The sequence below is a fragment of the Leucoraja erinacea genome, chromosome 6 (assembly GCF_028641065.1).
Source record: "Leucoraja erinacea ecotype New England chromosome 6, Leri_hhj_1, whole genome shotgun sequence".
Taxonomy (NCBI): Eukaryota; Metazoa; Chordata; class Chondrichthyes; order Rajiformes; family Rajidae; genus Leucoraja; species Leucoraja erinaceus.
The window spans coordinates 44,851,282-44,876,888 of record NC_073382.1 but is presented as its reverse complement, the minus strand read 5'-3'; the positions used below and the strand labels follow the sequence as shown (position 1 = coordinate 44,876,888).

At 40.1% G+C, this 25,607-nt stretch overlaps 1 protein-coding gene across 4 annotated transcripts in view; it reads left to right on the top strand.

Annotated features, from left to right (window-relative positions):
- The first annotated feature begins 263 nt into the window (after positions 1-263).
- Positions 264-25,607, top strand: part of LOC129698033 (protein furry homolog) — a 190,382-nt gene continuing 165,038 nt past the window's right edge. For 2 of the 4 annotated variants that reach the window (XM_055636862.1, XM_055636861.1), the window contains exon 1: positions 270-638. In XM_055636862.1, coding sequence (XP_055492837.1) covers positions 434-638 — 205 coding nt within the window. In that variant the 5' untranslated portion in view covers positions 270-433. Of the gene's footprint in view, positions 639-18,379; positions 19,784-25,607 lie in introns of those variants that run through there. The other 2 variants (XR_008723609.1, XM_055636863.1) reach the window with 2 other exon arrangements.

The window sequence follows — 25,607 nt, the reverse complement described above, 5'->3', positions numbered from 1 at the left end:
GAAGTACAGTGCAAGTGGTAGACTGTACCATCTAATTCTGAGGGAGATAGAAGTTGAAATGTTTTCTAATATGGAAAATATCTTCTTTGTATCCTTAAACCAATGCTGAAAAAAATACTGAAATACTTTTAAACATTGCAGGATAGGATGTGTGCGGGATAGGATTTTATTTAAAGTGGATATTTTTTTAATAATTTCTGAAACTACACACTGCTAGTAGTAGAGACTATTTTGTAATTCTACACCTGAATGAGGCCTCGCCCATTAACTTGCTGGACTGCCCTAACAAGTGCAGGGGCTGAGAATGTAAGGTAAACCATGGACAAATCAGATAGGTAAGCTTGCAATACGTGTGAGGAAGAAGTTCCTCTGAAAAATCTTTCTTTGTGAAGCTGAGTTTACTTCCTGTCGTTCAGTTGACAAGACCATTTCAATGGCACTTGACGTTAATAATTTGAACTCTGGGATCAAAGATAGTGCAAATTTAATCCAGAATGAATTCAATTCTAAATGGAAAGTCAGTCTTCCACCAGAATCCTTGAAAGAAAATGATAGTGATGAAAAAGATAATAGAAAGTATAGGAATGTAGAGCAAATGCACTTACGGCGACCTAAGAAAAGACCTTCAATTTTTCAAGGTAGGAGATATTTTTGTGATGTCTAATGGTCATCAACATTATTTCAATATATTTTCATTAAAAAAAAAAAATCTGTTTAAAATGTCACATGTGTGTACCAGTCTAACCAGGGAAACACTCAAATAATGAGGTATTGGTCAGTTTCACAATGTAATATGCTCTGTCTGTTCCAACAGCATGGTGCGCCGCAAGTGTTTTATATGCAAATGTTTTTTTTTAAATGTTTATGACCAAGTAGAACTAATGGAAAGTAGTAGCACAGTAATCAATTGTAGTTATCTTTGCACTCCTCTACTTCAGTAGCACCTGTTGATAACAGCATTTATTTTAACCGCGTCAGAACTGTGAAAACATAAAAAAATTATTGCAAAGCAATGCAAGAACTGACTTTTTTTTGATTAACTAGTGTGTTTTTCAATTTTAATTGTGTCGGATTTTGAATAAGGGGGTGATGAGTATTCGCTTTATATAAACTAATTATTTTGCAGTATTTCTCATGGTAAGAGTGGGTTGGGTTGATCAGTCATCAAGGTGGAATAGTTGGAAAAGATAAGGTTCAAGGTTTTGATGAAGAAGAAGGACATGGAATTAACTAAATAATAATTCTGCTGTGATTATTTAAGATAACTGGATCTTTGATTCCTCTTTATCCTGTTTCATTATGTTTGTGTCTCTTCTTTGCTTTTTTCCTAATTGTTTCTTCCTTGTTTTATTATTCATACATTTGTGTCGTATTGCTTATTTTGCAATTTTTAATTATTGACTATTTTTATTTTTTCTTTCCTGTAAAGCACCTTGAATTGCTGTTTGCACAAATGGTGCTATACAAATAAACTTGCCTTGCCTTGCCTTGCCTTTTCAAAAGAAAAATGTCAAAGTCTTGTTCTCTGGAAGTGTGGATTCACAAGGTTAATTCCTGAGATGCGGGACTGTCATATGTTGATAGAATGGAGCGGCTGGGCTTGTATACTCCGGAATTTAGAAGGATGAGAGGGTATCTTATTGAAACATATAAGGTTACTAGACTAAGTGGGACCCGTTGGGTACCTGTCACACGAGAGGCCTGGTCCCCCAACGCAACCCGTTCCCCAATGCAATATTCCACCACTCACCCATTCCCCCAATGCAAACCGTCCGCCCAATGCTCCTTTCCCCAACCCTCAGTCACTCCCTCCCTCCCTCCATCCATAAAAAGCAGTTGCTCCGCCATAGGTCATTCATTGTTAGCTGTGGTTTAGATCCCGTTGACATGACGATTGGACCAGTTTGCACCGTGTGTGTGTGTGTGAGTTACTCAAACTCCACGCAAACAGCTCGGCCCCCCTGCAACCCGACTCTCCCACCCTACCTCTGCCCACTCCGGCGGCTCAGCCACCGCTTGGCCCGTCCCCGTCCCCGTCCTGTCCGACCGCCCACTGCTGCTGCCACTCAGCCCGTCCCTGCCAACCCACCCAACTACCTGCCTGCCTGCTCGCTGCCGCCACAGTGGGGAGGGATGGAGTCGGTGTTCATCTCGGTGGGAACCATGAGTTTTGATGAGCTGGTGGAGAAGATCTCCTCCGAGAAGGCCATGAGAACGGTGAGTAACCTGGTGAAAAATCGTAGCGCTATCGCGTACCGTTTTTGCGGAAATAGAAAAAACCCGCAAACCAGAAGAGCACAATCAAATTTAGATTAAAGGATTGGACACACTAGAGGTATGAAACATGTTCCCAATATTGGGGGAATGCAGAACCAGGGGCCACAGTATAAGAATTAGGGGTAGGTTATTTAGTATGGAGATGAGGAAAAACTTTTTCACACAGAGTTGTGAATCTGTGGAATTCTCTGCCTCAGACGGCAGTGGAGGCCAATCCTCCAGATGCTTTCAAGAGAGAGTTAGATAGGGCTCTTAAATATAGCGGAGTCAGGGGATATGGGGAGAAGGCAGGATCGTGGTACTGATTGTCGATGATCAGCCATGATCATATTGAATGGCGGTGCTGGCTCGAAGGGCCGAATGGCCTACTCCTGCACCTATTGTCTATTGAAACTGTTGTGCGCCCTCGTATCTTAACATTCTGAAGAGGAACGAGGTCCTTGGAGTGGGTGTAATTTATGTGGAAGAATTCTTGCGGTGGCCTGGCCCATTGCCAGAAATCGCCAAATGTTACATCATGGCGAGATGGTGCAAGACTTGCTGCTTTTCTGTGACAAACAAAAACTGGTTGCAGCTGTTTAGATTCGTAGTTATCATATTGAATGGTAATATTTGGAGTCTGCTTTTATGTCTCATAGAGTTACTTCCAGTTTAAGATTGAGATATTCCTCAGACATCCCTTACAATTTCAGTATAGATCTCTAAGATTGTGAATATTTTAGAGAACCAGAGGGGCCCTGTCAATAAACTGCTGAGAGCATTGCTGAACTCAGTATAATGTCCTATTTCCTGACAACATCCTAGCTGTCATTTTTGGAGAACCAGAGTCAGAACTAGCTGCACATCCAGCTATGTTGCTTCACTACTCTTATGACATTGGCATCTACCCTGCAATGTGGAAAATGTTCCCAGCTAAGTACCTCCCATTCAGTCACAGACATCTGTATAGTGTCGGGAGGTGCCGCTGACTCTGTTATTGAGTTGTACTTGCTCACCTGCTCACTGGAGCCCAACTTGGGTTTTGCCATGACGGCCCAAGTCCAGCGTGGTCCAAACATGGAGCTGAAATGCAAAGGTGGGGAGAGAGTGATTGACCTTGACACCAAGACAACATCTGATAGAGAGTGAGTGACATCAAGAAACCTTGATAAAACTAAAGCCAGTGGCCATCAAGGAGAAACAAGGAGAAAGATAGTGTGGTTTTTGGCGGACCATTTTCCCAGCCCAAAGTCATAAATGTAGTATTTTCTCAGTGCAAAATTTAAATTAAATTAAATTACTTCCCTTCTACTGCAAAGGCAGAAGTGGGGATGTTCAATACCATTTGCAACTCCTCAGCAAATGAAGAGTCCAGATTTGCAGCAATTTACCAAACTGCTTTAAGTAAGTGCGGCACGGTGGCGCAGCGGTAGAGTTACTGCCTTACAGTGCTTGCAGCACCAGAGACCCGGGTTTGATCCCGACTACGGGTGCTGTCTGTATGGAGTTTGTACATTCTCCCCGTGACCTGCGTGGGTTTTCTCCGAGATCTTCGGTTTCCTCCCACAGTCCAAAGACATACAGGTATGTAGGTAAATTGGCTTGATAAATGTAAAAATTGCCCCTAGTGTGTGTAGGATAGTGTTATTATGCGGGGATCGCTGGTCGGTGTGGACCCGGTGGGCTAAAGTGCCTGTTTCACGCTGTATCTCTAAACTAAACTAATGCCAGCATGATGACTTGGAAAATGTTTTATTTGTACCTCAGGGAGAAAGGATTGGTGGGACTTGCAAATAGAAATAAATGAAGTGAAGTGAAGCAGTCCTCCATGTAATAAAAACATCATAGACAAGTGGGGCTAAATCTGTGCTGAAAGCACTACATATTCAAAACATACATTGCCAGTATTATACTAGCCAGTGAATCTCTATGCTGCCGTGTCTTCAGTGAACTAAATATATGGTATTTGAATACATATACCTTCAAAAAGGATTATTCATACACATCAAGAATGCTAGATAAGAAGAATAAAATCTGCAAACCTGAACTAATTAGAGGAAGGGTCAGACATATACGTCCAAGTACAGGGTCTCGAATTGAAACATCGACATTTCCTTCCCCCACCCCCCTACAAATGCTGCTTGATCCACACGGTCCTATCTGTTCCATTGGTACTATCCAGCTTCTTTCTTTAATTACATTAAGAATATAGTTTTCATTAAGAGTGTTACTGAAGAAAGTCATCATTTTCATTAAAAAAATGTTTTCCTTTTAGATTGAACTGCCTGGCTGTAGTTGTTGGGTTTATCCCATTCCCTTTTTGAATGAATGAATAGTTTATTGTCACATGTGACATGTGACAGCGGGTTGAGCAGCATCTGTGCAGGGAGGGGAATTGTTGTTTTGGGTTGAGATCATGAACCAGGTCTCGCCACGAAACCATCGACAATTCCCTTCCCTCTACAGACGTTGTTCAACCTGCTGAATTCCTCCAGCAGTTTGTTTTTGACTCCATCTACAGTTTCTTGTGTCTCCAGCCTTTTTAGTACTTTTCATTTTTTAACCAATACTGTATCTCAAGTATTTCATTCTTTGGAGCATTAGGCATTATCTTATTCCATGATAAATGCTTAAAGTATGCACTTTCTGCCTTGATTATGGCTTGCTTTTTGGTCCCTGATTTGACTCACTTCTCTTAACACCCATGTACTTTCTGAAAATTCTTGGATTACTTTGTATATTGGCCATCTACCATTCTCTCTTTGCCTCTCTATTTCCTTTTTTTAACATCCCCTCTGAAGTTTCTATAATCAGTCTGGTTCTTACTATGTTAATAATCTGACATCTATCGTACATTGCTTTCTATTTTATCTTGCTCCCTCTTTCTTTGTTACTTCTGAGAACATTAATTCGTTCTCCCGGTTCTCCGCCCTTCTGGGTTATACTAAGAGTGTACCAAAGCCGTTTTTTAACCTACCACATTTTAATTCTCCATTAATGCTGCTTACTAAATGTTCTTCAACGGAAACATTTAGCCATCAGACTATTAAACACAACCTCAAGCAAACTCTGAACTATAACAGCCTATTGCACTTTATCTGTTTATTTATGTGTGTATATAATAATAATAATAATAATAATAATCTTTATTTATATAGCACTTTTCAACAAAACCAGTATTTGAACCAAAGTGCTTTACAGAGTTTGATTAAATTAATTGAACAGACCAAATGTCAATATATCCATACAAAACAAAAAAGAGAAAAAAGAAAAAAGACACAGAACAGTACACTATAGAAATCAACATGAAACGTCCCCCCACAGCAGAATTCACTGTGAGGGAAGGCACTAAAAATATCCAGTTCTCCCCCTCATAGTCCACCCGAGGTCGGGGTCTATATGTGGCCTCCTCAGCCAACTCGATGTTCTCAGGCCCTCTGCCGCGAAGCTGGATCATCGGCGTCGGGTGAACATTCTTCAGCGGCCTGGACTGAAGCGGCCGCTTCCTCCCTGAAGACTGCAATGTCCAAAGTTCTCAGGCCGATTATATATATAATCAATGGTATATGGACACACTGACCTGTTCTGTATTTATGCCTACAATATTCTGTTGTGCTGCAGCAAGCAAGAATTTCATTGGACATTGAATCTGGGACACATGATAGTAAACTCTCTTGACTTGGATGCTTGCTGCACGTGGCCTGATTCATTCCTCCAAACCAAGTCTAGCAATGCCTCTTTCTTCAATATGTCAGATATGGAATGGGCTCATTGCCCTTTATTTGCATACCCTAATCTACATTGAGAAAGTTATGTACGCTATTGTCACCACACTTAATGTTTTGCATATTTCCCTAATTTCCTTTCCATACCATTCCTACCAGTTTACAGCCAAAGTAGTTGCAGTACCTTTCTGCTCCAGAACACCCTCTTCTCCAGAAATACAATATTCTCCTTCATCAGTACTGCTATTCACCTGAATTTCGTCTTTCCGTTTTGTCCAAGCAATATTTAGCACCCCGTCCTGTCCTTACCTTTTTAGTCATGTCTCTATTTTTGGCACAGCATCATAATTCCTGTGGTTAGCTTGTACTTATAACATTGTGCAGAATGCAAAGAGGTTTACCAGGATATTTAGGAAGGAACTGCAGATGCTGGTTTATATTGAATATAGACACAAAATGCTAGAGTAACTCAGTGGGTCAGGCAGCATCTCTGGAGAAAAATAAATGATGATGTTTCTGGTCAGAACCCTTCTTCATGCTGAAAAGTAGAGAGGATGTTGCCTGGAATGAAAGGCCTTACTTATAAGGACAAATTGTATGAACTAGGTTTATTCACAATGGAGTGTAGAGGGCTGAGAGGAAACATAACAAAAGTTTACTAAATTATGAAGGTCAGTAGAGAGTCTGAATCCTTTTTTTTCCAGGGCAGGTAGTCTAGAACTAGTGAGTATAAGTCTAAGAGGGGAGAAATCTTAAAGAAGATCTGAAGATTGTTTTTTTTACACAGAAGATGGTGAATATTTGGAACAAGCTGCTGGAGGAGGTAGTGGAGGTAGACGCCATTACAACATTTAAAAATCGCTAAGGAAAGAAGTAGATAAATAGGAGTGTAATAAAGGCAAATGGGATTAGCACTGAGAGACATCAAGATCAGCATGGATTCGGGCCCATTTCTGTGCTGTACTTTTCTTTTATTCCCAGCTTTGTGTTTATCGCAGGCTATTTATTTTGCTTGTTATTGTACTTGCTTCACAGGTTAGCTCCATTTGGAAGAACTGCTTTTGGCTTCAGTCTTGAAAGTGCTTAGTCATTCTTGGCAATATTTTTGTTGTCAACCTCTACCAGCTAGAACCACAGAAGAGTTACAGCACAAAATGAAGTTATTTGGCCCATTGTGTCCACATTAGCTCACACATTCCCCACTCCCCCAACCCTGTACCACAGTGTCCTTTCTTGATAACAATTTTTCCCTCTGTGTATATTTACCCAATTCCCTCTTGAAGGCTTTAATGAAACATGCCTCGTTACATCTGCAGGCAATGTATTCCAGAATTCACATTAAAATGTTTTTCCTCGTGTCACAATGAATTTTCTTCCCGTCTGGCCTTATCAGTTTGCCTATTGGGAAATATTTATTAATATAGATACTATTTAAATCTTTCCCAGCATTATTCAGTATTAATGAAGTATTTGTAATGCCTTCTATCACAACAACTAATGCAATATATCTATTTAACTTCTCTGTCATTTCCTTGTTCCCCAAAACTATTTCTCAGGCCTCATTCTCTGTAATGGTTGACTATTCTCATGGACATTGCTTTTATATACTTACTGAAGTTCTAATTCATTTTTTTTAGAATCCTCTCTAATTTGTCCCCAGTTTAGTTTTTCTCTCTCTTTACCTTTTTTGTCCTCCTTTTCCTAATTCTGAATTAGGTCTGTTGCTAACTGTCTTTATTATATATTTTCTCTTTCCTGGTTAGCTGTGGATGGTTTACCCACCCTCAGCATTTTCCCTCTTTACTGAGTGTCACGAATTACTTATTTTAATGCTTACCAACTGTTTTCCTGCTAATGTATTGGCTCTGTTCAACTTGTCCTCATTCTGTAGTAATTTGCTCTACTCATGTAAAATGCAATTTTTTCTGACCCATATTTACCCTTCTCAGTTTAATTACAAAAATCATACTGGGCTCTAGAATCTAGATCATAATTTGTCATTCCATTCCCCTGTTTCCTATTAAAAACTAATTTCCCCAGTTGGCTCCTTAAAATATTGCTCCTCAAAACCATCCACAATGCTCTCTATGAATTCATAATCAGAAATGATGACATGTGATGACTCATTAACTACTATGGGCTACTTAATTAGCTTGTTCACCACGCAATGTATTTCCCTATTGGATACTGGATAGCGTGCGAATTTTAAGAGGTGAATCATGTCATTAATCTAGAAGAATGTGGTATACTAATGACAAACAAAAAAATAGAAAATGCTGGAAATACTTAGTTGCCCGGTTACCACCTAATCTGCTGAGTATTTCCAGTATTTTCAGCGCAGGACCAATTCCTCCACTGTTGAGAATTGGGATATTTGTGGACCCTCCCACTCCAGTGAGCTGTTCAATTGTCCATCATCATTCAATAGTGGGAATATATTTCCATGTAAGAATAGTATTAGGGCAACACACATGTAGTATTACTATTACTATTATCCATGTCTTCCTTGTTGGTAGAGATTGTACAATTTGGGAGTTGCTGTCTGAGTCGCCCAGATAAACAAGTGGAGTGAATTTTTTAGACGGTACATAATGCAGCCATGATGTGCCAGTTACAGAAGGAATGAATGATTACAGTAGTAGATGGTATGCAATCAATCATGTTGCTTGTGGTGTTGAGTCTTGTTGGAACCAGTCAAGAGCAGAGTATGCTGTTACACCTGTTACGAGGATGTTGCCAGGACTTGACCCCCTGAACTTTAGGGAGAGGTTGGGCAGGCTAGGACTTTATTTGTTGGAGCGCAAAAGGCTGAGGAGTGATCTTAAAGATGTGTATAAGATCATGAGGGGAATATATAGGGTAAATGCACAGTCTTTTACCCAGAGTAGAGGAATCAAGAACCAGTGGACATAGGTTTATGATGTGGGGAAAATACGAACCTGAGGGGTAATTTTTTCTCTCAGAGGGTGGTGGGTAAATGGAACGAACTGCCAGAGGATATCAACATTTAAAAGGCATTTGGTTAGGTACATGGATAGATAAAGGTTAGATGGATGTGGAGCTAATGTGGGCAGATACAACTAGTGTAGATGGGGCATCTTGATTGGCATGAGCGAGTTGGGCCGAAGGACCTGTTTCTATCCAGTGTGACCTGTGCTCACTGAACTGTAAATTGTCTGCAAGACCTGCCACAAAATCATACAAAATTACTGTTCCTTTGATTGGTTGTAGGGGTTGGCATCAAGGAAATCCACCTTAATGACATGTGCAAACAAGCTGTTGGAACATCACCATAGTCCTTCAGAATACTGTACGGCTAGAGGATAAGATTTAAAATAACAGAGCTCTCAGAGACAACAAAAGTGGTTTGCAAATTATACAAAGACAAGAAGACGTCACAGTATTGCAGCTGGTAAAGTTGCTGCCTCACAGCGGCAGAGACCAAGGTTCAACCCTGACCGTGGGTGCTGTCTGTGTGGAGTTTGCATGTTCAACCTGTGACCTCATGGCTTTCTTCTGGATGCTCCAGTCTCCTCCACCATCCCAAAGATATGTGGGTTTGTAGGTTAATTGAACTCTCTAAGTTTCCCCAAGTATGCAGGGAGTGAGATAACATAGAACAGCTGATTGGTGGTTGGCATGGACTTGGTGGGCCAAAGGGCCTGTTTCCATGCTGTATCTCTAAACCAAACTATAAATGGAAGTCAATTTGCACACAAGGATCCTTAGCGGCAATATTAATTTTATTTTTGTTAATTTGAGTTTTATGAGTTAGTTGAGGTATAAATGTTGGACACATGGTGAAGTGAACCTCCCTGTGTTGTTGCTTTCATGCCATGGATCTCTTGCATCCACCTGGAAAGACAGATGGAAATAGATATAGAAAGTGGCTTGTTGGCTTGTCTCCCGTGTAGCTGTGTTGGCATCTTGGCTTGTTTCCCTTTATGCTGTACCTTGTAAATCAAGACAAACTACAATTGAAATGCTTCTGAGGACTATGTAGGAATCAGTTATTCTGCCATTCTGAGTGTGGGGACCCACAACATTAATTAATTATGATAAAATTACATAACGACATTTTGGCTATCAAAAATTATGGTACAAGTTAAGACAAATTGCTAAATATCATCCATTTGTGGACAATTTGTTGTAGATAATAAAATATATTCAACACATTTGTGGTATGATTTTTGAAAAGTAATTTAATACATTTCAAAAAGCCATTTATAGCTTTGTTTCATCTCCATTTTAATCATCTTAATAGCACATTAGTGGACAACAGATTCGGTTTTATTAATGATGCAATTCCATTTAGTAATTTGTGGGCCATCTAATCCCCACCCATTCCACACAATTTACATTATCCACTAGTGCTTGTTATGATCATAGAGCAATACAGTGTGGAAACAGGCCCTTCGGTCCAACTCGTCCATGTCGACCAAGATGACCATCTAAGCTAGTTCCCTTTGCCTATGTTTGTCCCATATCCCTCTTATCTTTCCTATCCATGTTTTCCTGTTCAAATGTATTTTTGATAGTTGTACCCACTTCTACTACTCAGGCAGCTGGTTCATATAATAATAATAATAATAATAATAAACTTTATTTCGGACTCAAGGTCCAGACAAGGGACAGCATTTCATAAAAATGTATTGCATATTAAAAAATATAAAGTACATATAAAATCTTAGCATATAACTTATAAAAGCATCATAAATTATATATTAAAAAAACCCTTAATACATGAATTAAAATCCAGAATAAAAGAATGATCAATGTCCTACAACGAGACAACGATACCAGTGTCTCCACAGCGGGGATTCGTAGCATGTAGTGCTAAACCTTATGTTTGACAAGGCCACAATAATTACATTTTTAGAGTCATTTATCCTGCAAATGATTTATACATATAATTTCTTAGGATAGCTTCTAAAGTACTGACTGCTGAAGCCACAAACATGTTACTGGCACTACACCATCTAGGTTTCCTTAGCAGTGTTCTCATGGCATCGTTATATGCCGTCTTTAGTCTCTGTAAACTTGCCTTTCTATAGTTCGACCACAGGTGCGCGGTGTAGAGTGGTGTGCAGTAAGCTCTAAATAGCGACATCTTCACCACATCTGCACACGCACCAAATTTACGGAAGAGAATATTCGCCTGTACATTCAGCATGCGTCGTTGCCTATAAATATCCTCATCATCTGTCATTTGTTTTGTAATAAAATGCCCTAGATATTTTACCTTATTACAGACACCAAGGTTATTGTCAGACAATTTAAAATCAGGAAATTTTAGACATTTATCCTCTTTGGTTCTACAGATCATAACAGCACTCTTACTAGCATTATATTTAATGTCATGTTCCACACCATACACAGAACATATAGTAAGGAGCTGCTGTAGACCAGCGCTAGAGGGACTAAAGACCACAAGATAATCCGCATACATAATATGGTTCACTAAAATAATACCAATCATGCACCCAGTATTACAGGCTTTCAATTGTTTGGACAGATCATCAATATAAAGTTTAAAAAGGACGGGACGAATTTCCCCCTTGTCTAACACCATTGCTAACCCCAAATGGGGCTGAGACCTTATTGCCCCATTTTATTTGCATAGTCTGGTGGGCATACCAGTAGGCCAGAATTCTCACAATGTATTTAGGCACCCCTCTTTGACTTATTTTACCAAACGGCTTTATGTGATTAACACGGTCAAAGGCTTTGGAAGCATCAATAAAGCACATAAGTATTGAAGAGTTTTTGCCTCTATATTTGTTTACAATCTCCTTTAGGGCATATACGCATAAATCAGTGCCATGTTTAGCTTTAAAACCAAACTGGTTATCTGTGGAGTTAACAGACTCATTTATTCTATCCAGCAGAACTCTTTCTAAAACTTTTGACAATATGCTGGCTAAAGCTATGGGCCTGTAATTATTTAGGCTGCCTACTTTACCAGCTTTGTCCTTAATGACTGGCACTAACAGAACAGACAACATTGAGCCTGGTAACAAGCCATGAATCATAAAGCCAGTAAAACAAATAGCAAGGAGAGGAGCTATCCTCATACTCGCATACTTAAGATGTTCAGCAGAAATATGATCCAAGCCACTTGCTTTGTTGTTGGACAGCTTGTTCATGGCATGATACACCTCATGTGACATAATCGCCATTGAGTCATTACTCTCAATATTGTCCACCCTATACAAGTCACCTTGGACACAGTTGAATAAAGTACTATAATGTTATCGCCATAACTCCGCGATATTAGCTGTTCCGGAGATTCCATCTACAGTGCATGGTAGAGATGTTTTGCAACTGTTAAGAGCTCGCACATCTTTCCAAAAATCAGTAGCATTGTTACTTAGCAGCTTCTTAGCCATGGAATCAGCCCTCAGAGCTTGCTCATTTTTACAGATGAAATGAACAGCATACTTATACCTTGCATTAGTGAGCTTCTTGTACACAGGCCCCTGTCTGGGTCTACCTGCCATAGCCCATGATTTGGTGGCTTCACGGGCTCCAGTATGATACTCAGCTACATACTTATTCCAGCCAGGCCTGATGTTATGTGTCTTATTTTTATGCTTGCAGTCGGGCTTACTACCTACATATAAAGCGCTTACATGGAGCAGATATCTCTCCTATGCTTCATATCTTTACAATTAACATTACTACACATTATTGCATCTTTAGGTACCCTCTGTGCAAAGAAGTTTCCCTCAGGTCCCTTTTAAGTCTTTCTATGCCCTCTAGTTTTTGATTTCCCTTCCCTGGGATAAAGATAATGTGCATTCACCTCACCTGTGCCCCTCATGACTCTATAAAGTCACCTCTCAGTCTTCTACATTCCAAGGAGTAAAGCACTTGCCGTTCAATCTCTCTCTATAGTTCTGACCCTTCAGTCCTGGCAATATTTTTGTAAAATGTCTTTGTACTCTTTATAGATTAATGATGCCTTTCATAAAGCTGCATAACCAAAAGCTGCATATGATGCTCCAACTGCGTCCTCACTAATATCTTATGAAACTAGAACGTAATGCCCTAACTCCTCTTCCTTTGTATCTCAGTACAAATGACAACAATAAACCAATATTAGCAAATAACAGTAAAGGTAATTGCTATTGATGAGTTTAGAGCCTGGATCACGGTACGGTACGAGAGACTTGGTTACGACAGCTCAATGTTCCAAGGTTTTGATATTTCCAACATGATTAGTTTAGTTTATTATTATTGTCACGTTCACCAAGGTACAGTGAAAAGCTTTTTGTTTTGTGCTATCCAGTCAGTGAAAAGACTATACATGATTACAATCAAACCGTCCACAGTGTACAGATACAGGATAATGGATATGTGTAGGAAGGAACTGCAGATGCTGGTTTAAACCAAAGATAGACACGCACAAAGCTGGAGTATCTCAGGGGGCAGGCAGTATCTCTGGAGAGAAGTAATGGGTGATGTTTTGGATCGAGAAACCTCGCCCTTCTTCCAGTTTGAAGAAGGGTCTCGACCCGAAACATCACCCATTCCTTCTCTCTAGAGATGCAGCCTGTCCCGCTGAGCTACTCCAGCTTTTTGTGTCTATCTTCAGGATAAAGGATATAATGTATAGTGTAAAAATGAAGTCCAGTAAAGTCTGATTACAGATAGTTCAAATGTCTCCAAAGAGGTAAACGGTAGGTTAGGACCTCTCTCTGGTTGGTGAGAGGGTGGTTCAGTTGCCTGACAACAGCTGAATGGTGCAATGCCACTTTATCATTACTAATTAGAGAAAGTGGCATTGCACCATTTTTACTGAAGGGTTCATCCATTGAAGCAATATGGGCAGAGCTAAAAAATTGTGCAGTTACTATAATCCTCTCAATAACCAGAGGGAGATAAAGGAATAGATATGAAAGCAAATTATGTAAAAATGTAAAAGCAATATGGTTGTCGTGGTGGGCGAGAAACCTCATTATTGAGTGTTAATTCCTGAGACCAAGAGGATTCAATAGGGCAGAATTTGTTAGCTGTGTCCAAAGGTTTCCAGAAATAGTATATAGGCAGTCCAGAACTGCTGATTACTCCAACACTTTGTGTCTTTTTTTGTAATCCAGCATTTGCAGTTCCTTGTTTCATGATTTTTATTTCCCTATACCTTACATAAGCTACCTTTAACTTTTTGACCAAATTTACAACCTTTCATCATCCAGGTTCCCTTGTCTTGCCATCTTTGTCCCTCCTTACTGGAACATGCTAATTCTTAATCCAACATTTAATAGGAACCTGAGGGGCAGCTGTTTCACTGGTGTATGAGAATGAGCTGTCAGAGGAGGTAGTAGAGGCGAGTACTATAACAACATTTAACAGACATTTGGACTGGTACATGGAGAGGAAAGGTTTCCTGGCATATGGACAAAATGCAGGCAAATGGGACTAGCTTAGATGGGGAATCTTGTATGGCATGGACGAGTTGAGCCGATTGCCCTATTTCCTGAATCTATGACTATGATTCAATGACAACATGAATATTTTAATATTAAAACTCTCTCATTGTCGCATGCTTATCTAATCACTACATTTATACATTCTGCCAGCTCAAAGCTTCTTCGAGGGAGCCTACATTCGACTCCAATAACAATCTTAATCCATTTCTATTGCTTAATTCTACCCATAAAGACACCATTGAAATATTTACTTAAAGAGACTTCTCTCCATCTGTCGGTTTTCCTTCCTTTTTGCTCTATGTAAGCTGATATACAATACTTAGTTCCTAGTGCTGCCAGTCTTGGTAGCCATGTCACAGTAACAGCCATCATGCTTCATCTTTCAAGTTAAATTGCACCTATAATTCATCTCTCAAAAACACCTGTGTTTATATAAAGATAGATTATTTATCCACACACACTAGCCGTTCCTTTAATGTTTTGCTCAGATATTTCATTTTTCCCCTCTCACGCTTAGTTTTATGCTAGTTTTTATTCACCTAGTGGGAGAACACTTTGGGACCAGTGACCATAATTCTCTCAGTTTTAAAATCCCTATGGAAAAGGAGAGGATTGGTCCATGTTAAATCCTAAATTGGGGCAAGGCCAATTTTTATGATATTAGCAGGAACTTCCAAAGATAATTGGGCAGGGTGTTTGCAAGTAATGGGATGTCTGGCAAGGCTTTTTAAATTAAGATGACAAGAGTTCAGGAGCAGTATGTTTTTATTGTAGTGAAAAAGCAACGCTGCAGGAGTAGGGACCCTGGATGACAAGAGATATTGATGCTCAGGTCTTGATGGTAGGAGGCATAGGATGGTGGTAGGGGGTTTTGCAAACTGAAAGCTTGAAACAAGTGGTGCACCACAAGGCTTCAGTGCTGTGTTTGTTATTCATCATTTAACAGTACTGTTATTCATCATTTAAATTAACAATTTGAATGAAAATGTAAACGGCATGGTTGATAAGTTTGCAGATGACACTAAAATTGGTGGTATAGCACACTGTGAAAAATATTGTTTAAGATTACGGCAGGATGGGCCGAAGAATGGCAGATGGAGTTTAAATCCGATAAATGTGAGGAATTGCATGTTGGTAAGACAAATCAAGACAGAATTAGTGGTTGGACCCTGAGGAGTGTTGTAGAACATATAGATCTATGGATGCATATTCATTGGCCCTTGAAAGTGGCTACACCGGTACATTAAGTGATGAAGAAGGTATCAAGCTGATGTTGCTTACAGGAGTTGGGAAGTCATTTTTACAGCTATTGTTAAGGCCATATTTGGAGTTCCGTATACAGTTCTGGTCGGCTGGCTATGGGAACGATATCATTAATCTGAAAATGATACAACAAAGATTTACAAGGATGTTAGTAGGACTGGAAGCTTTGAGTTATAAGGAGATGATGGACAATCTATGATATTTTTTGTTTCCCTGGAGCATAGGAGGCTGAGGGGTGACCTTTCAGATATAAAATCATGAAGGGCATGGATAAGGTGAATGGCCATAGTGTTTGTTCCAGGGTAGGGAAGTCCAAAACTGGAGAGCACAGGTTTAAGGTGGAAGGGGAAAGATTTTTCAAAAGAGACCAGGGAGCAACTTTTCCCTCTGCCGTGCTTATAAATGGTGCAATTTGCTCCCACATTTACCCATCTCCTGTAATTACCACAAAGCAATTTCAAAGGGTGAATTCTTCCAACCTTCATTCCCTATCTCACTTAGCTTTGCATAACTCTCTCCTCTTCTGATCACATTAATTGAACAGTGATTGTGTTCCTCTGAGCTTAGATATAATTTTGTAGTAACCTGTCCCTTCTGACTGAGACATAGAGAAGTAATTTTAAGTTCATCATAGGAGCAGAATTAAGCCATTCGGCCCATCAGATCTACTCCACAATCAATCATGGCTGACCTATCTTTCCCTCTCAACCCCATTCTCCTGCCCATAATCTTTGACACCCTTACTAATCAAGAGTCTGTCAATCTCCGCTTTAAAAATACCCAATGACTTGACCTCCACAGCTGTCTGTGGTAATGAATTCCATAGATTCACCACCTTCTGGCTTAAGGAATTCCATTTCTCATTCCATTTCTAAAAGTACGCCCTTTTATTCTGAGGCTGTGCCCTCTGGTCCTAGACTCTCCCATTAGTGGAAAGATCCTCTCTACATCCACTCTATCCAGATCTTTCATTATTCGGTAAGTTTCAATGAGTCGCCCCTCATCCTTCTAAACTCCAGCGAGTACAGGCCTAGAGCCATCAAATGCCATTGCTTATGTGCATGTTCTGGGCTGTCTCACACTTCACAAATTTTCACATACTTCAGTTCAGACACATAACTTGCTCAGCTACAACTCGTTATCCATGTCATAAACTGATAAGACGTTTTAAATTCTTTTTTTAACTTTGAGATCACCGAACCGGCTTAGCCGTAAACTATGCACACTCCAATTACTTTTTAATAAGTACCAACAAACAAACTTTCAGTGATTTAGCCCTGCCACCCTGCACAGTGTGCTGCCCATGCCATCATTGTTTTGTTGAAGCAGGTAAAAGTGCATTTAAAAGATATTCGGACAGGTACATGTATAAGAAAGGTTTAGAGGGATATGTGCCAGGTATGAGCAAATGGGACTAGCTTGGATGGGACATCTTGGTTGGCCTGGAGTCATATGGCCTGTTTCTGTGCGGCATGCCTCTATTGTGTGCTGATGCTGTTTTGTAGTAATCCCCTCACATTTCCCCTCCACTCCAAGAGTCTAAAATAATTGAATAATTACTAGAGGAATATGGGCCAGGTGTGGGCAAATGGGACTAGCTTAGATGGAAGTATCTTGGTCGGTATAGACAAGTTGGGCCAAAGGACCTGTTTCCGTGCTGTATAACTAACTTACGTTTGTCTCGACTTAAAGAGTCATACAGCATGGAAACGGGCTCTTCGGCCTAACTCGCCCATGCCGACAAAGTTTGAGATGATCATGTTTGTCGCAACTCTGCTGTTTCCTCTGCTCTCCACGACTAGGTCTACCAATAGACCACAGACCATAGAGATATAGTGCGGAAACAGGCACTTGGGTCCACCGAGCCCATGTGAACCAGCGACCACCGTACACTAATACTATCCTATGCACTAGAGACAATTTTACAACTTACCGAAGCCAATTAATCCATAAACCGGTACGTCTTTGGAGTGTGGGAGGAAACCAGAGCACCCAGAGAAAACCAGGGAGAACATATAAACTACATACAGACAACACCCGTAGTCAGGATTGATCCCGAGTCTCTAGTGCTGTGAGGCAGCAACTCTTCCTCTGCGCCACTGTGCCATCCCAATTAATAATAAGTGCAGTTTATATCAACTCAGGCATATTTTTCTTTGTTCTTCTAATCACGGCAACCCAATCCTGATTCTGACTTGAGACAGAGGTTTTCAGGAATTGAATTTTTCTAAATGGTACAATGTATATTCCAATGTATATCATTGAGAGACAGATAACAAAATGCAATGTTTAGACACAAAGTGCTGGTGTAACTCAGCAGGTCAGGAATCATCTCTGGAGAATAGGGATAGGCGATGTTTCGGGTCAGGACCCATCTTCAGATTCATTGTGTGGAGTCTGAAGAAGGGTCCCGACCCAAAATGTCAACTGTTCATTCCTTCCACTGAATGTAACCTCCAGCACTTGGTGTTTTGTTGCTTCCTATGCCTTCAATACACATGAATACACGAATCTCAATTGCGTTGTGCAAGTCATTGATACCGCAGAAAGGTAAAATTCTGCAGATGGTGGAAATCTGCAACAAAACAGAAATACTCAACAGATACTGGAGTAACTCAGCAGGTCAGGCAGCATTTCAAGAGAACGTGGACAGGTGATGTATCAAGTCCCGGCCTTTCTTCAGACGTCGGTCTCAACCCAAAACGTCACCTATCCGTTTTCTCCAGAGATGCTGCCTGACCCCCTGAGTTACTCCAGCACTTGGTGTGTCCCTGTGGCATAAACCAGCATCTGCACTTCCTTGTTATTATAAAATGCAATGTTTGTGCCTTTATCTGCAGAATGCCACAAATTAGACAACAACTTTTCCATATTACACATCTGTTCCTCCTGGGAAGTTTCTTATTCATTACACGAACAACATGCTTCATTTCAATATTTTGGTAGCAACATTTTGTGGTGGTGTCACCCAAAGGAGAAAGTGGAATAACCAGTATGGTATACCCTGAAAGGTGCAGCATCACCAACAAGGTACAGTGATGCTGTCGCACTATGCTATTGGTGATTATAGTATACGCTATAATTAAATTGCCTATGTGGCCAAGAAGATTATTTATTAATGCGAGACAAGATGTCATTATTCCCTTTAAAGCCTTTCAAGTCATATGACAACGAAAAGAGCGAAGGTAGATTATTTATCCATAATTAATATGTTTGGTTGCTGTTACATCCAACAACCGAAATGGTCCGGCAATATTTGTTTAAATAAGCCATGGTTGGAGTAGAGACAGGATAGCAGCGACACAGGCTCAACGCGGTGCAGGTGCTGATTCGCATTCTCTCTCCCCTGGGACTCGGTTGACCAATGGGTTTTTTAACGTCACTGCAACCAGATATATGTGCGCAGTTCTATTTTACTGCATCATGATGCGACTGCATACATTTCATTGCATGCTGTTTGGGAGAAAGATTACACCCGTTGCGTCTGTCGAATTTTCATTTTCATTTTCATTTGAGGAGAGAAACCCGGCTAAATTGCACTGACTAAAAAAAAAAGCTGAAATCGCTTTCTTATCGTGGCTCCCGGCCGGTGCTGCATTTGCGTGAGGAGGCAAACACATTCAATGGATCAGGACAGCGCTATTCCCTTTGTATAGATACAAGTCTGTCAAACAAAACAGCAATGAACAGGACACCTCAAACATTATTGAAGGACCCATTCCAGTAGCATTTGTCAAGCAATTTCTTTGAGCAAATATACAAAGAATGCATGTTGAAAGACAGGAGACCTTCACATCATTTGAGTCGTCCGATAAGTGTCAACCATTGGCAGACAGAATACCGAGAAGATAGAAGCTACACGAGGCACCGAGAGGTCATTTAAAGACACTTGACACTATTTGTTTTTAAAGGATTACCGAAAACAAGAATAAGAGAGATCTCTTGTCTTCTGACTTGGTGTTTGCATTACTGATTGTGCACAATAGTACCTGCCATTGCTGTTTAGTATCACAGTGGCTTCTTTGTATACTGCCGATATGGCCAGCCAGCAGGATTCAGGCTTCTTTGAGATCAGCATCAAGTCATTGCTGAAATCCTGGAGTAATAGTAAGTAAACATCGACCATAGTTTGTTCGGTTGAGTACAGTATATTTTCTAATGGATAATGTTCATATATGTAATATTATGTCGATACCAAATGTGTTTTTTTTTTTCACCTGCCCCTTTAAGCCGAATTGTCGCAGATTTAAATATAACACATTACGTGCAGAGACTGTAATAGAATTAAACAAAATTTGGCCTGATTGAATTCCCTAATCAAGTTTTCTCCAGGCCTACAGATGTAATTCAATCGAGAATAAGCATTTCCTGCTTGTGTTTAATTTTGTTTTCATAAACAAAACGTGTTCAAAAAAACAAGGAGGAGGGTGGTATGGTTCCATGCTAGTTTTTATAATTGCCTTTTAGAACTGCGTTGTTCTGGGAGGTAACAGTTAAATGCATCGATGTTGTCTTTTAACATCACCATTGACTATAACATCACATTCGTCTTCAGGTGCCTATATTAGTTTTCCTTTGTCTTTTATTTTTGGAAAGAATTCCATGATTATGGTAATAGGAACACTAAAGTATACCGTGCACATTTATATTTAGAAATTATTTAATTAAAAAAAAGAATAATAGGTGTATCAGATTTTATTTTAGCAGTTCATTGTCCAGAAAAACAATAAAGGTGGCAGTTTCAGATAGGGAAGATATATTTTGGTAATTCCAGCATTGTTATGCTTTGATACACAATTGATAATAAATTTCAAGTCAAGCTTTGGTTTGTGTTACAGGATCTGTATATTCCACCTCTGGACCCTGGTATTGGAATTGTTTACATTCTATGAGGCCTCTTTCATGTTTGTGTCCTTCAAAATGTTTTCAATGTGTTGTGCAATTGAGAGATACTGTGGTACGATTAAACTGATACTATAAGCAAACAGAACAGTCAGAGATATTCACGTTAATATATCCTGATTTTTGAGTACATGTCATTATATTAGATACTTTTGAATTGCTCCATTCTAACATCGTCACAGAACCGTACCAGTGTTGTTGGCCATCTTTAATTTTCAATATCTTAACTTGCAAAGCAGTTGTTAATATTGAAACAATTTCAGTTTTTATTGAATTCTTCAACCTAGTCTGTTTTATTCAAGGTCTTTGATTTTCTTTGAGCAAAAGCAAATGTAAGTGTTATTTTTTTTGGATATTTTGAAGAGAATAACTTTAAATTATTAGGTGTAATTTATCATTTCTATCTGTGAGCTATTCACTGAAAATTTCTGAAGGATATATAAAATTTAAGAAAGAAAAGATGAGAATATATATTTTTTTCCTCCAAGATCTAAGGAGAACAGGTAGAGAAATCTCCCAGATTGGATTAGGAACTTCCAAGGACAATGTGGGAAGCAAGAGAAGAAATTGCAGGGGCTCTCGTTTAGATATATGAATCATTGCTAGACACAGATGAGGTGCTGAAAGATTGGATGATGGCTAATGTTATACCTCTGTTTAAAATGGGCTGCGAAAGCAAACATGGGAATTGCAGCCCTGTAAGCCTAGATCTGTGATAGGAAAGTACTGGAGAGGATTCTGAGGGATAAGTATACATGCATTTGGAAAGGCAGGGATAGTCTTAGTAGATTAGGAATAGTCAGCATAGTGGGTGCGAGATGGTTTCTCACAAATTTGATCAATTAAAAAAAACCTAAGAAGATTGATGAGAACAAGGTCATAAAAGTTGTCTTCATCAAAGCTTTTGATAAGATTCTGGATGGAAGACCGCTCTGGAAGGCTAGTCCACGGGGGTCCAGTGAGTGCCAGCCAACTGGATGCAGAATTGGCTTCATGGTAGGAAACAGGATGGTGGCGGAAGGTTGTTTTTCAAACTGGTGGCCTGTGAACTGGTGGCCTCTGCCACAGAGGGTAGTTGAGGCCAGTTCATTGGCTATATTTAAGAGAGAGTTAGATGTGGCCCTTGTGGCTAAGGGGATCAGGGGGTATGGAGAGAAGGCAGGTACGGGATACTGATTTGGATGATCAGCCATGATCATATTGAATGGCGGTGCAGGCTTGAAGGGCCGAATGGCCTACTCCTGCATCTAATTTCTATGTTTCTATGTGATTAGTGGTGTACCTCAGGGATCAATTGCTGTTTGTCCCATTGCTGTTTGTCATGTATATCAATGATTTGAATGAGAATGACAAGCCATAATTAGTAAATTTGGACACTAAAATAGGTCTATCATAGACAGTAATGATGGTTATCAAGAATTACACTAGGATCTTGTTCAGCTGGACAAGTGGGCTGAGAAATGGCAAATGGAGTTTAATTAATATGTGTGAGGTGTTGCATTTTAGGAGATCACATCAGAATGGGACTTTCATAATGAACGATAGGGAACTGGGGAATGTAGTAGAGCAGAGAACAAGTACATAGTTCTCTGAAAGTACAGTCATAGGTGGATAGGCTGATGAAGAAGGCTTTTGACACACTGGCCTTCATCAGTCAGGATTAGGAGTAGAGAAAATGGAACATTAAATTGCAGTTTTACAAGATGTTGGTGCGTGCACTTTGAGTATTGTTTTCAGTTTTGGTCATTCTGCTATGGGAAGGATGGCATTAAGCTGCAAAAAGTGCTGAGACGATTTACAAGGATATTGCCAGGACTAAAGTGCCTGAGCTATAGGGAAAGGTTGGGCATTATTTCTTGGTGCACAGCAGGTTGAGGGGTGATCTTAAAGCTCTGCATAAAATATGAGGTGAACAGATTGGGTGAATGCACCCAATCTATTTTACCCAGAGTGGGGGAATTAAGAACAAAAAGGCATAGGTTTTGGGTGAGGGGGAAGATTTCAAAGGAACGTAAGGGGCAGCTTTTTCCACTCGGAGGGTAGTGAATATATGGAGTGAGCTGTCAGGTGAAATAGTTGAGGTAGGTACAATGATAACATTTAAAATATATTTGGACAGATACATGGATAGGAAAGGTTTAGGGATATGAGCCATGCATGGAATTAGCTAGGATGGGGCACCTTGGTCGGCATGGATATGTTGGGCCGAATGGCCTGTTTCCATACTGTATGACTATTGAATTAATTTTGTTGGTCAGCTATTTAGGAAAAAACATACAACCTACTGTTTTGACTAATTAGCTCATGTAGCTCACATTTTCAGCAGTTATTTCCATTTGAAAGATTTTCACCAAGTTTCCCAGATGATATGAACTATAACTTTAAAAACATTTTTTTTTTCCACTATGCTGTGTGATCTCAATGCGCATTTTTGGCATCGCCAGTTGAAGTGTGCAAATGTGGATATGTGATCCAGTGATGCAATTTGTAGAGTATAGGATGGTTGTGTCCACGTTCAATGGCCTACTGTGTTACTTTCCAGATTTCATCAATGTTTCTGTGAGAAAGTACTGTGCAGAGGCCGGTATCTCCCAATGGGAAACAAGAAATAGAAATTAATCTTGTGGCATCTGGCTGCACCTACATCAATTACAGCTGAGGATAAAGTGAAGAGATTCATTTCATGCAAAAAACAAAATTGATAACCCTGTACAGACAGCACTCATAGTTGAGATTGAACCCGGGTCTCTGGCACTGCAAGCACTGTAAGACAGCAACTCTACTGCTGTGCCACCATGCCGCCCGTGAGGGTGATAAGAGGGATACAAGGATGCAAACAGTGGAACTGGTAGGAAGACTAGGGTGGGGGAGATGGGAGGAGAGAGAATGCAGGAGTTACTTGAAATTAGAGATATTAATGTTCACACCGCTGGGTTGAAAGCTGGCCAAGCAAAATATGAGATGCTATTCCTCCAATTTGCACGGGGCCTCGCTCTGACAGTGAGGGAGGCCCAGGACAGAAGGTTAATATGAGAATGGGAAGGGGCACACGGGGTGATGAGTATGGTCATGAGTAGTTGCCCAAAGAGTCGGATATTTTTCTGGTCGCCGCTGGATTTTCAACAAGTTCGGCAACCTGCTGCGACTATGATGGGTGCCGGCGAGTTGCCGAAAAAAATCGCATGTGGGACAGACCCTTAAGCAATTCACTTTCATTTTGAAATGTATTTAGGATTTACGTTGATGCCATGCTATAATAATACTTGTTTCACCACTTATGTACTCAATTAAATTAGGTTCATTTGAAGTTTAGTTAAAGATCAATTTTAAGAGACTAAAATAATGGAATAAATGACAACGGTTTATAAAGATATGGGCAGGTGTGGGCAAATGGTAAATGCATGGATGGGGCATGTTGGTCGGCATGGACACATGTCTTGTATGATTCTCAGTAAAATATAACATCCCAATTTATAAGAGCCATCAGGCAGTGTGATTATATAATTTATTGTTTGTTCAACAATATAATTGCACGTATAAAACCTAAATCAGTGGTTGGTTGTAAAAAATCTTCTTACTGTGCATTTCTCTTTATTTGCACACTTTCATTACATTAAATAAAACTTGACACATCATATCCTATCTCATTTTGGTCCACTGAAAGTTGATAGATTCCTCCAGCACAGACTCCGACACAGTATGACTTTGCTGTCTTATGAGTTTCCAGTGAGCACAAAATCTTCTCTTAACTTCAAATACCAAGCCTGGACATTAATACACCATATGCACAGGACTGAACAGTTGTGCTTTTGGCCGAGGAACTGGTTCCTCAGCTTTAGACAAAGTCTGCTTCCTGGCTTCAGCATCATAATTGTGGGCCAACTTCTGTATATTATGCTAATTTATATCCTGTTCAGTTTTCTTTTCTTCCCCACTTCTGATGTTGCTTTCTCATGGAAACACCTCCAATTGTGTTTTCTCCGATATTCTATTTTAAAAACTGTTGCCTGGCTGCATTCATTTCCCCAAACTATCTGCTTAAATTTGATCACTAGTGACATCTTCCCATCTCCACCCCTTTCTGTTTTCTGCAGAGACATCTCTCCGCAACTCTCTGTTTCGCTCATCTCTTTTCACCCAAACCATCCCCCTCCCCAGGGACATCCCCCAGCAACCGTAGGAGATTCAACACCTGTCCTTATACCTTTTCCCTTGACTTTATCCAGTGACCTCGACAGCCCTTTCAGATGAGGCAGAGGTTTACTTGCACCTCCAATTTCATCTATTGTATCTGGTGCTCCCAGTGTGGGCTCTTATATATCGGCGAGACCTTCGAGATCTGTAAAGGTATGAGAGACATAGATGGGATACATAGTCTTTTCTAACACAAAGTAGTAGTCTAGAACTAGTGGACACAAGTTTAAGTGAGATGGGAGAAATTTAAAGGACATCTGAGGGGTATGTTTTTGATATGGAGAGTGGTGGTTATATAGTTTGAGCTGCCAGAGGAGATGTAAGATGCAGATATTTAAAAGGCATTTGGACAGGCACTTGGATAGGAAAGGTGTGTGGAAACTAGGAGCTGCTGATGCTAGGTTACAAAAAAAGACCAGATGCTGCAGTAATTCAATGGGTCAGGCAGCATCCCTGGAGACCATTGATGGGTGACGTTTCATGTCGGGACCTTTCTTCGGTCCCTAAAATAAGTAATTACGCCTGGCCCTGTAGGTGAATTGACAGCAATAAATGTACAACAGGAAGGGTCTTTTGAAAGATATTCAGTAGAAAATGTTTTAAAGAAAATATTCCTGCATAGACTAGCAGTGAAATTGTTCTTCATCTCTTCCATGTTCCTTTCATTATATTAGCTGCTTTAGACCCCTCTATAAATTATGAATATTGGTTTTACTGATCTGCCAGATTTGACTTCCTCCTTTAATTTAGAGGGTTGTAGCATCATACAGCATAGAAACAGGACCTGCGGCCCAACTTTCCCACATCAACCAACATGCCCATCTACATCAGTCCA